Here is an 18384-nt window from a genome sequence, read left to right as displayed (position 1 = left end):
AGTTCTCACTAATTCCTGTGATTTCAGCTGATTTGACTGGATTGACTACTACTCGCCTAGCAGTATTTCCGTCATTCGAATTCCCCACTTCTCCAGATCTAGGTTGATTAACATTTAAGCTCATTTCAGAGGAAAATCGGCCTACTGTAAAGGAACCAAGAACGTTCTGTCGCTTTTCTAGAGGGCTGTGTTCAATTGGCCCTCATACCATGAGTTAAATGCGAATAGAGATAAGGCAAATGTCAGTTCTTGGTGTGGGTATATCCAACATACTACCTGGTTGTGGCAGTTCAGTTGCACCGTGAACTTGCGTAAGGACAGAGTGAACATGGGACCTCCACAGAGCGTCATAAGGGCGTGTATGCTCTACGAGTTCAAATTGGGGTCAAACGCCGCTGCAGCGGGGCTTAAGATATGCCAGGCCTTTGGTGAGGGTGTCGTGAATATCCGTACAGTGCAACGGTGGTTTAACAAGTTTAAGGACCGTGAAGAAACACTCCAAGACGTATCACGTGCCGGAATACCAACACATGTGTACGAAATGAAGATCTTCAGGCAGCAATTGAAGAGAAAACAGTGGCCAGACACTTGAGGAACTTGGACTACAATTTATTGTGAGTGGAGAAAGCATTCGGCAGCACCTCCACGAACTTGGGAAGCTCTTCAAGTTGGGTCCATGGGTTCAATATGATTTGACTTCGGGACAGAAGGCAACGCGAGCAGATACCTGTATTTCTTTGTTGTCTCGTCTGAGGAAAGAGCCATTTCTAGGAAAGAGCCATTTCCAAACAGGGTGTTGACATGTAGTGAGAAGTGGGTCTTCTACGAAGCTCCACGGTGCCGTCATCATTGGTTAGCATGAAACGGTTCCAAAACAGCCGAAACCACTTCTGCACCAGAAGAAGGTTCTCCTGTGCGTTTACTGGACTGCTCGCGGTATCCTGCATCGGGAACTGCTACCACCTGGTCAGAGCATCAATAAAACTGTGTACTGTCAGCAATTGAACTGTGTTCAAGAAAAACTCAAAACTCTGGAACCAGCATTTCTGAATCGCAAAGTGGTTCTCCTGTTACAGGACAACGTTAAATCCCACGTGGCTAGGATGACCCAGGACACCATACTACACTTTGGATGGAAAATACTATTACATCCGCAATACTCGCCATATATTGTACCGTCCAATTATCGCCTGCTCCTCTCCTTGGGCAATCGCCTTAGAGGACACCAGTTCATATCCCTAGTAGAGGTGCAAAATGCACTTGATACCCTCTCCACTTCACTGCCCACCAAGTTCTACCGCGATGGAATCCATGGCCTTCTAGAATGTTGGCATAAGATCGTCGATGCTGATGGGGACAATTTTTGATCTTTCAGGTACATTTCAGGTGATATATCGATGTTCGAAGGTGGTAGGTGAAAAAGTGACAGAACTTTCTTGGTTTCCTTTATACATTTTGTGTCCTGTCAACAACTTTGACTTAGTCTTCTTTTTCTTTTTTAATCTCTCATGTTTTCACATCAATTGGATACGAAAGGCATTTAAAAATCTGATGTGTAGTGAGAGTCCAAATGCATATTGTCTCATGTTCGATACTGTTTATCTTAACGCAACATCGTTCATGTTTTTAAGTGTGGCTACACAAATATAACATTTCCCTCCCAACATCTCAGTTAGAGAACTACATATCTTAGTATCGATCAACGTCAAAACAAGTTTAAGGATGATACTAATACATACACCATAAGTTTCCAAAGACTGAATTTGTCTTTTAATGATACTAATCTCTCTCCTACACGTTTTCTGTTGGCTCTTTTCATATAATAACTTAATCTGTCGGCAAAATCTTGGAGAGGAGAAACGAGGATTTTGCAATAGAATTCTTCTTTTCTTCCTCATTAGAAAGAAGGTATAGCTGTAGAGGTACCAAAGAAATAACAAATATATCTACATTACTGATTACTGTGCTTTGACTTTGGAATGCTTGTTTATACATCCTCTGGTTGCTATCGCCCTCACAACCCCAGTTGAATAAGGATTTCAGTGTATCATTATCTTTTATACGCTGTTAGAAGACATTATATTGCCAAGTTGTTAGTTGCTGAATCGTGTGGTTCATGATAGCCTGAAGTCTTATTTCAGCGGAGAGCTCCGTAACTGTGATAGATTCTTTGGCTGGATAACACTTGAATTTGCTTCTTTGCAGGGTAAACATCGTTATCATACTTTTACATCGATACGTATATTAATATACATATTGGTAAGTCATTATCTCTTAGGAAACCTATTGCTTCTTTGGCACTGTATGGCGTGAGTACAGATGGAAATGAGTTGAAAGCTTGTTTAGATATTGTTGTCCTTCGCGGGGAAAATTGCATAATACCTTTTACAATTTCTGCGACATCCTTTTTACTTGAAGATCTAACGGAAAACTTAGCTGCTAATAGGATCTCTTCTGTAGAATGTTCTTCTATCAGAGGCTGTATACCTTTTTTCATTGTTTTCTCTGCAATTGTACTAAACTTCTTTTCTGGTCTCCCCCTTCCTGAAGGACCAAGTTTCATGGATGCATAGCAATCATTCTCAAAATATATTTTTACTTTTCCATCACGTCAGGCACTAAACTCTCTTAGAAAAACACCTTTCTTCGTACAGCCCTGTTTCTAACTTCTGTAGAAATTAACCTTGAAAGCATATTAATTCTTACTTATATTAATTCTTCCTTAATGTCTCCATAGCATAATATTCTAGGTTATACTATGCCACTACATACCAATACAATCATTCACTAGATGATATGGTGGGAAATACTTGGTCGCATAGCTCTTCTCTTTCCATATCAGTTGGTATTCGGGGCGTCTGGGAGGTATGGATCTCTGCAAGAAAAACAGAGCTATTTTAGAAGATTGCAACTAATAGCAAAATACAAAACATAGAAATGAAAGGAGAAATGATACTCTCTGTAGTAGGTTCAATGGAGAAAGACAGGCATTTGCACGCATTTTTAAAAGTCTGCTTAAACTTTGTATATTTGACGAAACAAAACTCAGTTGTATGCACTGCCATTTACTATTACAAATGCAATGACGAGCCTTGTTGTTATTGTTATCAGTGTTACTATATAAACCACAAGACCCCGCGGTGCAGGAGGCCAGGACTCTAAGAGGTCCAAGGGCTTTTAAAGTAAAAGTGAATGAACAACAGGTATCGGAGATTGGTAATAATAATAATAATAATAATAATAATAATAATAATAATAATAATAATAATAATAATAATAATAATAATAATAATAATAATAATAATAATAATAAAGCACTGCAAATCTCAAAACCACATTTCAGCATGATTGGTTTTTGATAAGTGGAAAATGGATGAAACCGCTGATGATTCACTGGAGACTGAAAGGAAGTTTGAAGCAAAGTTTTGGGCTTAGGCTTAGGAGAGACTTTTCGATATTACACTCACATTAACACCCACACAAATGAGCATTTTGAGGCAGTAAAGAGCATGATGGAAGCTACGATGGCCTTTTTTCTTTCGCACAGTTGTTAGCTAAATATGATCCTACAATGGCGTTGGTAATCAGTCTACCCAAAGGCCAGACTAAGTATCTCAACCTCGATATTCAAATTCAAATCATCCATTGCCTGTCTTCAAACTTAGAAGTTAATTTGTTGAAGGAAATTAAAGGAGTGCCATTTTTCTCATTAATCATTGATACGACTCAAGATGTACGAAAGAAAGATCAAATGAGTTTCATTGTTCGGTATGTAAATTTTACAGAAGTAAACGATAACTTAGAAAACGAAGTTTCTAGACGGGTCGAGATTGAAGAAATGTTTTTAGGATTTTCACATGTAAGAAATCCAACTGCATCCGGACTTGCAACTCTAGTGTAAAGTCATTTCAAGAAATTGAGATTGTCTGTGAAAATATGCAGGGGGCAGGGATATGATGGCAGAGCTGTGATGAATGGTGCTTACTCAGGTATTCAGAAGAGGCCTCAAGAAACTGAGGAACAATTTATATAGATTCATTGCGCGGTACAAAACCTAAATCTTGTCATTAATAATGCCGTCAAAGGTGTAAAAGAAGTTCCCAGGTACTTCACAACGCTTCAGGATTTATATATATATATATATATATATATATATATATATATATATATATATATATATATATATATATTTGACCAAAGTATAAATAGACGGGATATTCTGTCATCATTAACAGAAGAATTAGATATTACTTTGAAAAAAGCTCAATCCAACCAGATGGACCTCACGGTATCAGTCTATTTTAGCTATCAATTTGAGGTGTGCTGATGTAATGAAAACTCTCCGAAAACCTTCACTGACAAGTAAGAAGACTTACGATGTATCAGAAGCAGAGCGATTGGCGAAAGTAATGGATTCCTTCGATTTTGCGTTTCAGAGGTTCGTGCTGTCAAAAATATTTTCACAACTGAACATTGCATCGCAACGTCTCCAAACCAAACAAATTGACTTTGAGAAAGCTTTATGCACTCTTAAAGACAGCCGAGAGGAATTGAACAAAAAAGGAGAAGAATGCCATCAAATAAACCAAGAGGTCACATCTGTAGGTGCGAAGTGGAAAGTCAACCCTGTTCGTAGAAAAAAACAACCCAAAGTGAAAAAACACTTCCATGAACTGGTAAATCATCGGTTTTCGGACACAGAGGCTTGATTTAAGGTTAATGTTTACAATAGAATTTTAGATATCGCGTACAGTGAACCACAAAAGTATCTCCCCTCTAAGTGCTCTAATTCCATTACTTGGGGTCCAGGTCATTTGCAATTGTGAGAAAGCCTAGACAGATGCAATCCAACTTACACGTAACTTTTCTCGGTTGGTAGCACTGAGTCAGGTCTTTATGCAAGTAAATTTGTAAGTAGATGACGCACGAAACATTTCTTCATTCTAAGATGAATCTCTCTGGTTCAGAGTGTGTTGTCCAATGAACATCATATGCTAATCTCAATATTGCTGTGTATATAATGCATTATTTCATTATATACTGTATTTCAAAGAAATAAAAACACTGATCACACATGAATCAGAAAATACTAGAAAGTAGATGAAAATATCAAATCTAGAACAACTGATGGAAATAAGTTTGTAAATGAATCTCTCCATTGACAGATCTTCTCCAATTCTCTTTATTCCAACATCTTTTTCTTTCTAGGGAAGAGAAGATCTTGCTTGTCACACTAAGTGTGCATTGAAATTGAAACACTTGAAAAAGTTTCAGCCTGGCCGAGATTCAAACCCGGGTCTACCAAATTGAAGTTCAATGCACTAACCAGTCACCTACCGCGCCACTTCATAGTCCACCCAAACTAATACGTAATTGCAATCGTTTCATGGAAAAATATAAACAAGATACTAATGCTTGTGTGAGTATCTTAATGACTTACTCGAGATTTCCTTGTTTAACTCAAAAACAATATAGAGACGTTCCTCAATGAGGAAAATATCACGACACGTTCTTCAAATTGAGGCTACGTCATTGGTTTCAGGGATGGTTCCGATTTACATTACATTTCTTCTTTACCATAATTTCTAACTTCCAAAGAAGAAAAGACGACAGAAATTATTTTCACATTCTTCGAATTCTATCAACACGTGTAGAAATAGACAGTTCTATGTTTATGTTCCATAACTACTAGTTTATTTCCTTATATACCTATGAGGAATTTGTGGCAAATTGAACCGGTGGCACTGGCGAGTGATCTCGGGCGTTCGGCTTCTGATCATGAGGCGCAAACCATTAGTGGTTCGAATTCCTCTGAAGAGCAAAGTAGGAATTTTAACTGTCCTCAGTATTTCTGTGTTCGTGTCCCTGTAGTATTTGGAATACGTCGAAAGAGCATGAGGTGCCAGTGGGGCGATTTGTACTAAAAAAAATGTGAAAGCAGGAAACTCCCATTGCAACTAGCTGGGTTCAAATCCCGTCGTGGCAATTCTTAATTTTTCTGTATGGGAAGGCAATGTTTATATAATTGGTATTATAATTCTGTTATTCCTTTATTATTATTATTATTATTATTATTATTATTATTATTACCACAGAAGAAAAGAAAAAGTAACATAGTCGAATATATTCATAGGAACAGAAAAGATATACAGTATGTCAGATGTTTCTTTTGGTTTACAGATGAATGGATTTACAGATAGATTTATTATTTTATGACAAGAAGAAATGGAAAATAAATATTCGTTAGCTGATAACAATAATGCATTTTTCCCCCTTCTTCTAGGTAGAAAGGTGAGATGACATTTTAAATAGGGTCAGTCTCGTGACTAGAGTTGTAAGTTCGATCACTATTTGCAATTTGTGCACAGGTTGGAAAAATTAGTAGAATCTCATTTTTGGCCCATGCTACAGCAGCACGTGTTTAGCTCTTATGTATTCATCAATTTTTGTCCAAACACATTACGTTCCCAAACAGTACGAATCAAGGTTGATAAGGATGATGTAATTTTGTGTTGTTGGCATTTCACCTGTGAAGGAAGTCGTGTCAGAGTTGAGATCTAGAGAAATGGAATATTTTTCGTTAGTATACATAAGGAGTATCAATATTGCAAATTACAAATATTTTCTTAATTGTCTCAGCCGGAATTGAACCCACGACCCCAACATTATGAAGCTAACGCTTAAGCCACTTAAGACATCATAGATACCCATAATGATTGGAATCTGGTGTTTCAGGACACTGGATTATTTTTTTAATAGTTAACTAATTTAACGAACCTCCGTCAGTACCTTATGTTTCCTATTTTTACGCGTTTTATTCACTTTTACAGTTTTTCCAGTAACTCTTTAAGAACAAGGAAAAAACACTGAGGAACACTGAGGACAGTAAAAATCAGAAACACTCTTCGCGCGTGCTTCCCTTGCCTAAAGTAAAACAATAACATATGGTGAGCATGCAATTTTTAGTCTTCCATCTTCTATGTGTTGTCAAATCCATAGTTGGAGTGAGTCAGTGTGTCGGTGGGTCAGTGGGTACTGGGTCAACAGCATGTTACCCACTGCGACCCATCTCCCACCGCGACCCACCACCCACCATGAGCCTCTCTGACCCACTATGCTCACTGCATTGTAGGCATCTTCTGGACAGTATAGCTTTTTTACCCTCGACCCTAGCCAGAGAAACTAAAAACACGTTTCTGATTGGTTTGCAATTGTCCAAACCTTCTGCTGTATGTATTGTGTATTATAGTACTAATAGAAGTAAACTGTCACTTTGTTGGAATTGAAGAAGAAGAAAATTGAAGAAGCAGTTGAGGTTGAATTTATATCATGGCAGTCAAGGTGGAAGAAAACGAGCAATGCGGGGCTTCTAACCCGTTCCTACTACTACTCCTACTACTCTTATTATACTATTACTATTACTTTTACTGTAGATTCGTATAGCGAAACTGCAAACGTAACGTAAGTAAATCACTTTTTGAATATTATTTTAATCTTAGTTTAATGAAAAACGTGTTATTAAAATTTAGAAAATAAAATATAAAACTAAAACACTTTTCTTGGTCCGCGTTTCAATCCATACCAAAAGCAATTATAATTACTAGCCCACTGCACTAGTACGCTCCCCACGAAGGCCGCTAGTAACATGCACTTGATTTCTGCTATATTCATGCTACGTGACGAGAAGCGGATAACTCCAACTAACCAGAACCGCGTATTTGACTCCTATGAGTAGGGTCGACCGTGATTAAAAATATGCTTCTGAACACTGGTGAATTTGCCTATGTTTTACTTTCAAGGCTGCTATTTTTCTTTTTCATTTGTTTCTGTTTACTTACCTGAGATGAGTATCTATAAGTGAAAAAAGAACTTGAGGCATTTTTGGATATTAATATTTGTAATTGTAATAATAGTAATAGGACTTATATTACTACTTGGCTTTCGAGATACACAGTCCGTGAGTTTTTAGAGGAGCTATCTACTGGAAAAATAAATTTTTGAATCATTGTAATATATAAATTATTATATAAAAAAGAATGTAATTATGCGTGCCTAATCATCACGGCCACATTGCAGTCAAATAAAATGGCTTTTGGCATATAGTTAAGCCTTAAACCAAACTGAGGTTATAATATTGCTTTCATTATAATAATATCCTAAGGGATAGTGGAGATCTGAATACTTGCGAAAGAATTGAGTATCTTACAAGCCGTTAAACTTATCGAGTTGAAATTCAGTATATTAACTTTATTGAAAATTAACAAAACGTTTCATAGCATTTTTAACATTCTCGTTTATGGGGATGGATGGCCCTTTCTATATATGGTAAATTGATAGTGGGTTAGTTTGTAAGAATAATCGAAAACGATCAATATTAGTTGAGAAATAAATTGAGAAAAAATACAGCCGGGTTTGATTCCCGGCGGGACTCAGGTGGTTCGGATTCCACGTTAATCCATACGTTCGCGTCTCATATAGCTTCGCTGCTGAAAGGGACGTTAAACTCAAAATCAACTCAACAGAAAACACAGTGCTTCGCATCATATATCCATATATGTTTACCATGCGCTTTCTACTATAATAATTGCTGAAGCTTGTTTATTATAAGGAGTGCTTAGAGCACAGTGCAATCAACCCATAAAGTTGTGAGAAAAATAGATATAAAATTCGTAATCTAAGCATCTGTACGTTGGTCTACTTACCTTGATTTGAAACTTTCAAATTTCCTCCATTTATCCACTGAAAAGTATAATTCAACAAGGAAATAATTACACCGTGATAATTTAATTGAAATTCATTGTAATTTTGAGCACGACAAACACTTTACTATTTTACATCGTAAAAGTCGGATCCATGGTTATTGTAACAGAGCGGTGCTTAAGCGATTGACCGTAGAAATTCAAACTCCAATTAGTTAGAATTTCACAACCTGGTTTTATTACAAGTGTAAACTCTTTAGTCGGTAAAGAGGCCGTGGATCATGTGTCAGAGTTGACGATGTGTTTTGGTGGGTCAGTGGTTCGTGGTGCATCATGGGTGAGAGTGGGTCACGGTGGGTAGTGGGTCATGGTGAGTCGTGGGTCACAGTGGGTCATGGAGGGTGGTGGGCCAGTGGGTCGCGGGTCAAGTTTTATTGACCCACGCCATATTTTGTGAAATCTGTAAAACTAAACCCAATAAAGAGCAATATTAATACACAAAACGCTGAACATCTTAGCTATTCATGACATAACTATTCCATGATCCGAATAAGTCTAGTATATCCACAAATCATCATTTCTCATATTTTACCGAAATATGTAAGTTTCATAGCCCCATTTCCTTCGCGGAGCCCTACTACTTTTAATGACCTAATGTTTGGAATATCCTTCGAGAAATTTCATGGGTCATTGATAATTACATAGAAAATCGAAATTATGCAAACCTTTCGAAACAGAAGCATGTTCGCTTTTCATTTTTTAAAAATTCAATCAGACCTCTGCTTTTGATACGACCTAGTATATATTAAAACTATAGTATAATTGAAATGTTGCAATTAATGTTACACTTCGTTCTTAAGTGTACATTCAAATATTTTGTGTAAATTTGAGAAGAAAATAATTATTTTTTATTATTTCAGGGGAAGGAGTATCATCGGCTCCTTCCGAGGTGGTTCCCTCCGAGGCGCCGACGATGAGCCCTGCAGAAAAGGCAAAGGAACAAATAAAAGAACTAGCAGATGAAGTTGCACATAAAATTGGTATTCCCCTCTGGGGATTAGTGGCCATTGTTGTAGGTAAGTCTTCATTAGACAGAAGAAATGTCTTAGGCTAGCAATTGAACTGTTATTAGACTTTCGATTAAGTCTTATTGTTGCAGTAATGAACTTGCGGTCGATTTATGAACTTTGACACATATTGTAACCTATCAGTAGTATTGCAGCATGCTTTAGAATTGTAAATTTATATTAAATATCGGAAAGTTCAAGTTGCCAAAATAATTGCTCGATAACTCATATTTTCTATAATGACTATCAAAGAATCTATTTAATACTTCAGTAAATTCTTTATTCAATAAGTCAATTCAATAAGTAAATTCTTTATTTAATAATACGCTAGTTATTAGGTAAATTATGCTTTCATTCCTTTTTCAGAATAGGAGTACGGTAGCTCAGTAGTAGAATGCTCACCTCATATGTTAAGTTCAGTAGGTCGATGGTTGGTAGAAAACATCGTGTTCGTCGGTTTATTCAGAGTTCTTCCATCCTCTGATGCTATCAGTCTATCAATTCTTTTGTAATCGATCACTTTCATTAATCATCCCTCTTCTTTGTCCTTAAGCGCATGGTTCTAAGGCTATAAGTTAAATATTTACTTTGTTTTATCCTTTCTTTAGGATATTCTATGAAAGTAATTCTTACTTAATACAAGTTTGGGGAGAAAGTCCTATAACGGCTAATCTATTGTGTTTTGATAATATGTAAGATTTTGCAATGATACCCATGAAGGTTTATATACGTGAAGTGACATGCTTCGTATAAACAGCCATATAAATAGAAAAAGAAAGTAGATTCAAAGTTATTTCAAAGAAACGAAAAGAATGCAAAGTGTCCATCATTGAAACACTAGTCCATTGTTGGTCACAAGTGTAGTCCTAATATGGCCACTAGTGTTTTACGGTTTTTCCTATACTATGATCGGTAATAGTGAATAGAGTGTGTGGAAAGGTAGCAAGATGGTTATGTCCATTCAGGTATGACGACATAATTACGTTGTTTTCATTAAAATAGAAAATACAAGATAAAGGATTAGGGTCCATAAGGGGTGTTTTGCTCTAAGGAGTTAAACATTATGAGTTGTGTATTTACAAAGTAGGATCGTTAGTATAGAAAAATATACACAAATTAAAGTCAAAAGTTTATAATAACTTAGCTGAATACACTGAAACATTCTTAGTGCAACAAATCACAAAAACGTAGAACAATGCTGCGGTTTGTACAATAACCAAATAAACTATGTGAAAACCTACATAGTAATTAGTTCAACCCGTCTTCACAGCTTTCTGCATTTTTATACCAATGAGAAACTTTTGCATTCATGATAATTATAGGAAGCGTGTGGAAGTAGGACCTGATGCTTGTAAATATCTTTGGTGACCCAAATACCTCAATACAGGTTACACGCTTTGGACACCGTACGTGACGGACGTGTATTTCTTGAGCTCCAGAAATCAGTCAGGTGTGAAATATGGGTGTTGGTGTGGAGTGCTGGAGAGCAAGAATAGGCCTATTTCAAGGTATCGCTCGTGGGAAGTGTTGCAAACTAGAAACCGGTCCGTGCTATGACGCTGCGTTTGGTGTGATAATAAGTGTAACTACGGTAGTAGCGATTCTCCTAATTATTAGCGGCATTGAGACAAACCCTGGGCCTTATTCAACGGACGACTTATTCAAGAAATTAGAAGAAATGGATAAGAAAATTACGGGACTGTATGACGTGGTAGGAGATTTCAAGAAGCAGAAGGATAATGTAGTGGAGGAAGTAACTAACTTACGGAAGGACAATGAAATGCTAAGGCAGGAGGTCGCAATAAATAGGGAAACTATCGACAAACTGGAAAATCACTCGAGACGAAACAACATTATATTCCGTAACATACGACGAGAACCCAATGAAACGTGGGAAGAATCTGAAAACCTAGTGAGAGCATTCTGCAAGGAACAATTGGGAATCGAACTTAGTTCGCATGATATTGAAAGGGCACATCGTCTAGGGAAGGGTCAAAATTCTCCAATCATTGCTAAACTTTCTTCGTATAAGACCAAAACAATAATTCTAAAAAATGCATTTCGTGCAAAAGGTTCTCCTGTTGTTATAACGGAAGACTTTTCAAGAGCCGTTCGAGAGACTCGAAGAGAACTTAACATGTTTTTAAAGGAGGAGAAATCTCGCGGAAAGAACGTTAGGCTTCGGTTTGATAAACTCTATATAGACAACAAACCTTACACACTAAATGAATTAAAGGCTGCGAAGAGTGAAGTGCGTGTGAGTAATAGTGAAGTGTGTGTGAATAATAGTGAAGTGTCTGTTAATACCGCAGTAAGTGTGTGGAGTCCAAAAGAGGATCAGAATCTGGAGATGCCAACAGTGGCAAAGGAATGTCATTCCGAAGCACAGGTGAGTGAACCAGTTACCCCCCACAATCAACCCTCTAGTTCTCATCCTTCAAGAAAAACAAGAGCATCAACTGTGTCTCGGGGAAGGGGAAAGGGGCGACCTTGACAGAAGGATGACTCAGTTTGCTGCATTGTTAGTCCCTCCAGCAAATCTGATAACAAAAGCAGTGCTCAAAATAAACAATTTTCTGTATATTATCAAAACGCGAATGGACTACGTAGCAAACAATTTGAATTCTATACAAATGTATTAGCAAATAATTACGATTTAATTATAATAACTGAGAGTGGGCTTTGTGATGGTATACACAACGCGGAATTCTTTGATTCAAGATATACCGTATTTCGCCAAGATAGGAATCTTGAACTGACTGGGAGGGCTAAAGGAGGGGGAGTTGTTGTAGCTGGGCTGCACGTGCACTCTGTTTATAATGTTGCTTCATATGATAGGGGATTTGAATGTGTAATAGCAAAGGTAGCAATAAGGTCTTCAAACGTATATGTATGTGCTGTTTATATACCACCGGATTCAAACATGGCTGTTTACGAAAACTTTTTTCAATTCATTGAGGGCAACATTTCTGTGGGAAGTGCTGTCTTGTGTATTGGAGATTTTAATATTCCAGAAATAACAGGAGTGGCATTTTCTTTTGAGCATTCAACTGGTACTTGTAAAAGTTTGTATAATTTCATGAGCTTGTTTGGTCTAAGTACATATAACAATGTTGAAAACGAAAATAATCGTACATTAGATTTAGTAATATCTAACATAGAAGGAGTGAAAGTTGAAAAAGCGGAAATGTCATTGGTGTCCGAAGATCGCCATCATCCAGCACTGGTAATCTTATGGTCATATAAACGACCACCAAAAATGAAATCCCAAAATAACTTCCAGGGTTACAACTTTAGAAGGGCTAACTTCTTAAAAATGTATAATGATTTATCAAATGTGAATTGGGACTGTCTTAAGCTTTCAAATGATGTTGATGTTGTAGTAGATAAATTTTACGAAATACTTCATAACGTTTTAGGTGCAAGTGTTCCTCCTAAGAAACTCACTAACCATAATTATCCGTGCTGGTTTACGGCTAGTATCATTAAAAAACTTAAAGCAAAATCATATCATCACGAAAAGTGGAAAAGTGGAAAGGGGAATATTTCATTTCACAGGGAGGAGTTTCGCAAAATGCGCAGGGAAATAAAACTAGAAATATCACAAGCTCTTAGAACGTTCATATTAGAAACGGAAAATAAAATAGGCACGGACCCTTGTTATTTCTGGAACTACATTAAAAGTAAAACTAAACATATTTCAACTGGGTTTCTTACCTTTAATGGTCAGGAATTAAAAAGCAACAACGATATTGCTAATGCGTTTGCTAATTATTTTCGGTCAGTATACTCAGATGTCGGTGCTAAATATAATATACAACATCACACTCCTGACAAGCCTGTATATGATACATTAGATCTGTTAGTACTCAATGAAATAAAAATGGAAGAAGTAGAAGAAGCGATAAGAAAATTGAAGCCAAAAACGTCTTGTGGTTCAGATGGCATACCACCTTATATACTGAAAGGTTGTATGGACATTCTTAAATATCCCATACATATTATAGCGAATATCTCAGTAAAGACAAGAATTTTTCCAGAAAAGTGGAAAGAAACCATAATCTGTCCGATACCGAAGGCCAATGGAACTAGAGATATAGATAAATTTAGACCCATATCAGTATTGTCACCATTTTCAAAGGTATTTGAACAGATTATTTATCAGCGTGTTCTAAATCATGTGAAACCCGTGCTATCGACATATCAACACGGCTTTGTACGAGATAGATCAACATCCACGAACCTGGCCATAATTACTAACTACATCTCAACGGAGATAGATAAAGGTAATCAGGTGGATGTAATCTATACTGACTTTTCTAAGGCCTTCGACCTAGTGGATCATGACATTTTACTAGCCAAACTAAACTCTTTCCACTTTTCTCAAGAGTACAAACAGTTAATATCTTCCTACTTAAGTAACCGTAGGCAATCAGTTGTTTATAAAGGGTGCATCTCTGAAAAGTTCAATGCTTTGTCAGGAGTTCCCCAGGGCTCAAATCTCGGACCGCTTTTGTTTCTCTTAGCAGTGAATGATTTGCCGACTAGAATTAAACATGCTAACTGTCTTCTATTTGCAGACGACCTCAAAATATATATTAAGGTAGATTCAATTGATGATTGCGAGAAAGTACAGCAAGACTTAACTAACATTATGGAATGGTGTAATAAAAATAAATTTAAAATGAATGTAAATAAATGTAACTTCCTACGTTTTACACGTAAGAATAGTTATGTAGACTATACTTATTCGATTGATGGGACAAAATTAAGCTCTCCCAAGTATATCAAAGATCTTGGAATTTTCTTTGATCAAAATTTAACCTTTAAGCATCATATGGAAACAGTAACGAGCGAGGCTTATAGAAACCTTGGTTTTATCATGAGGCTAGGTAAAGAGTTTCGTAATGATTTAACTTTAATGAAATTGTACTTCACTTACGTTCGGTCAAAGTTAGAATATGCTACTGTTGTATGGACACCAAATATGCAAAAATACTGTGATATGATTGAGGGAATACAGAAAAAATTCCTAAGACTTCTAACGTACAGGAAAACTGGGCTTTACCCGAAATATGAATCTTACAGAGAGTTACTGGAAAATTATCAACTACCCACTTTATACGAAAGAAGAAGATATAATGATCTAATATTTTTATATAAATTAATACATGATAAAATTGACTCTATTGAGCTGCGTTCGTTGCTTTGTTTCCAAGTCCCATCAACCAGAACGAGGATAGGAAACACATCTACGTTTTATCAAAGAAAGGCAAGAACAAATATCCTTCGGAAATCTCCTATATGGAGGATAAGCACTCTCCACAATGAAGTCGAAAAAGACTTCAATATTGATATATTTAGCATGTCGGAAAGTGTGTACAAAAGAACAATTAAACAGGCATGTTTTGAAAACGGCATATAAGGAGCTCATATGCTAAAGACAATATGAATGTGTTTTTCTTTTAATTGTTTATTTTGTAATGTGTTTTTCTTTTAATTATTTGTATATCTCATTGTTTTGTATTAATATGTATTTCGTTGTCAAAGGCAACACAATAATTGGGCCTAGAGCCTGTTGTGTTGTGCTTGAACTAAATAAATAAACAAATAAACAAATACAGTGGCTATATGTGTATAAGACCCAACCACCCGTGCACCAACCTTGCATTCGCAATACCGGACACGAATTGGCGATGAAACACCATTGTAGTACCGAATCCACGCGTTGTATATTTTGGGAGACGTATGATGTGATTGTAGTTGGACACGAACAATATCATCACACTCTTTGTGAACAAACAGTTCATAAAGACCCAATTCATTCAAATGTTCCACTATATAAGACTTGGCTTGCTTAATTTGATACACCCCAAGCGTCATATCGCGTAACTCCTGAATGGTCAATCGTGGAAAGTTCAATGAAGTGTCAGCGAACATTTTGTGCCAAGTATTCTTGCTTTTTTGACCAGCTTTCGAATTCTACTAGTATTTGTAAATGATTAGGTTGGTTCACCAAGGTTAGCATTCATTCGGCGATAAATCTCGCCTTCCCTATCACTTCAGATACGAGAAGTCGAAAGACATTGCACGTAGCACAAATAATTCGAAAAAAAAAAAACAAAAAAAACTCGCCAATCATGGGTATCTGTATGTTCGGCATTACCTGTCCTAGAGTTTTCCATCGTTGATTAAACCGTTGATAGTTTCGATCACCCACCTAATACATGTAACCAGTCGTGATTCATTCGATTTATTTGCGATATGCTGTTTCTTGCTTTGTAAGAAGTATGGCATTTTTGGAATAAGTCTCCCTTGACTCTTCAATATTTTGCACCACACATACATCCCTACAACTTCGCACAAATGCACACTCCGTTCGATCAAATACGGTTTCGTTTGGTCTTCACAGGCAACTTTCTAGTACATGACGTCAGTGTAGCAACTACCTACTAATACGCTTTTTCTTCTTTTTACTATGAGCGCAATCGTAATACACTTTGTTACTTATATATCTTATGTGTTGTTACATGCTTAGTATATTATATAACTAAGAAAGTGTATCAACATCGCGCTCATAGTTTAACAAACACGAGACTACCGAAACTTCAGCGATTTTTCGAAAAAATCCTCCAACTAGTCGAGTTTGGGACTCAAATAAACGTAAATATGGATAGCGTGAAACAAATATTTATGACAACGTTACGTAGGTATGTTGTATATTTAATTTAAATTTTAGTAGTACTCACTTCATTTTTTAGATTTTCAGATAAAAAAAACAACTTATGGACCCTCATCCTTTTCATGTACAAATTTGGCTAAATTGAATTCGCTAGTATGGGCCTTATTAGAGAATACTGAATACGGAGTAACACGAGTAAGACCATCTATACTAGAGCTTCCTCGTGGCTATGTGAAAGCAAACGCTATGGCGCAGGAGATCCCAGCTGGATTCTTGCAGTAGCTCATGTTGTTTGGATTTTACTTAAGTTATAGGTCTACATCTCTGCTCTGAAAGGGAAGCTAAACTCAAATTATATCCAAAGAATTAGCTACTAGTTAACTGTGTTATTTTCAGGTAACGTATACCACTGTTTTGTTATTTTAAGAAAGGAGTTTTGTTTCGTATATGAAATTAAATTCTCTGAGCATGTTAAAAGCAATAGAAATACTTGAATACAAGCAAGCAATTGAAATCTCGGTAGTAAGTAAAAAATACAGAAGTTTAGATGCATCTTTCAATTTATTTAAAGAAGTAAAAAAGTTTGCATTGAATTAATTCATGAATCATGAAATATTACAGTTGCATAATTTAGAATTCGAAATAAGAAAACCTGTCAAGGGGACAGACCTCCATGCATAATGAACTTCTTGTAAATATCTTTCACATAACTATAAACGAATAAGAGTGTAACTTACAATTCGAAGGATGAGTAGGTTGAAACTAACTGACTATAACTTCTGCTTCGAACTACTCAGGATTGAAGAGATTCAAGACGATCCAATCGTTAACTAAGTCCGATCTAGTCTGACCCTTTTGTTTATTTTTTGGTCGATTTATTTATTTTCCTGTTTTGACCTTTCACCTGTATGTTTTCTTGTTTTGTATAAATTGTTTTGATGTTTCCATTTATCTTTTGTTTTCACTTCCTTGAAAGCGAACTTGCTTATTTTTCTGGAAACTATTTCTTTTGCATTATATTTAGAATAATCTATACTTTTTAATATACATAGATTTTACTAAATTATATTACAGCACACAAATGAGTACTAGTGAGGAGCAAATGCAAGACCAAGACCAAGACCCGGGTTGTCTTGGTCTCGGTCTTGGTCTTGCACTGGAACCTTTGGTCTTGGTCTTGCTTGCAAAAGTCTTGCTTTTAAGAAATCTTACGCTTTTCATATGTAAATTTTACTATGGATATGAGAGATAATAAATTCTACAATGCGCCAATCATAACGGAAATACAACGTATGTTTCTAAATGTAATATAGCTTACCTTCGTGTAAGTATGATGATAATGTACACCATAGGCGATTACCTTTATTTTATTTCAAGGGTGCCCACGGTTCACTACTTATAAGATAAACCATAACGTGGGGGCCGCGGTGGCTCAGTGGTAGAGCGTTCACCTCTGGTGCTAGGGGTCTCGGGTTCAAACCCTGCTCCCGCCAAGTGAACTTTGTGGTGGACAAACACCGTGTGCGTGGGTTTTCTCGGGGTTCTCCCGTTTCCTCCCACTTTCTTCATTCCACCATTTCATTCATTACTCATTATCACCGTCTCCTTTAGCCTAACCGGCATAACCGTGGGACATAAAACTCAAAATTTCATTTCATTTTTCAAATCATAACGTTTCGTAATCCTTTTATGTGTTTTAACAGATTCAATACTCCGTTGGTTCCCAAACTTGGGAGGCTACTCCTGAGACGCATGAAAGAAAATCAAGACGTCAGAGATTACAAATACCATGAATTGCAAATTTATCTTTACATTGTAAAAGCGTCAGATTTTTTTCTTTTCAACAATTATTAGCTAATCTTTGTATTGAACAAACTTCCAATTAAATATTGAGATTTGGTTTTACCGATTCCAATATGTACTCTATACGGCGGAA

General features: G+C 36.5%; 2 protein-coding genes across 2 annotated transcripts in view; one reads left to right on the top strand and one right to left on the bottom strand.

Moving 5' to 3' along the window:
* The window catches only part of LOC145683916 (synaptotagmin 1-like), a 246462-nt gene that overhangs the window by 35736 nt on the left and 192342 nt on the right, over nucleotides 1-18384 (top strand). Inside the window, exon 3 of the mRNA XM_081755592.1 lies at nucleotides 9620-9775. Coding sequence (XP_081611718.1) covers nucleotides 9620-9775 — 156 coding nt within the window. The remainder of the gene's footprint in view (nucleotides 1-9619; nucleotides 9776-18384) is intronic.
* The window catches only part of LOC145683917 (trypsin inhibitor-like), a 472745-nt gene that overhangs the window by 291976 nt on the left and 162385 nt on the right, over nucleotides 1-18384 (bottom strand). Inside the window, exon 2 of the mRNA XM_081755596.1 lies at nucleotides 2773-2875. Coding sequence (XP_081611722.1) covers nucleotides 2773-2784 — 12 coding nt within the window. The 5' untranslated portion in view covers nucleotides 2785-2875. The remainder of the gene's footprint in view (nucleotides 1-2772; nucleotides 2876-18384) is intronic.

The sequence above is a fragment of the Thermobia domestica genome, chromosome 4, assembly GCF_964235325.1.
Source record: "Thermobia domestica chromosome 4, izTheDome1.hap1.1, whole genome shotgun sequence".
NCBI classification, from domain to species: Eukaryota; Metazoa; Arthropoda; class Insecta; order Zygentoma; family Lepismatidae; genus Thermobia; species Thermobia domestica.
The sequence above is the reverse complement of the archived record's forward strand: the minus strand, read 5'-3'. Positions and strand labels throughout refer to the sequence as shown.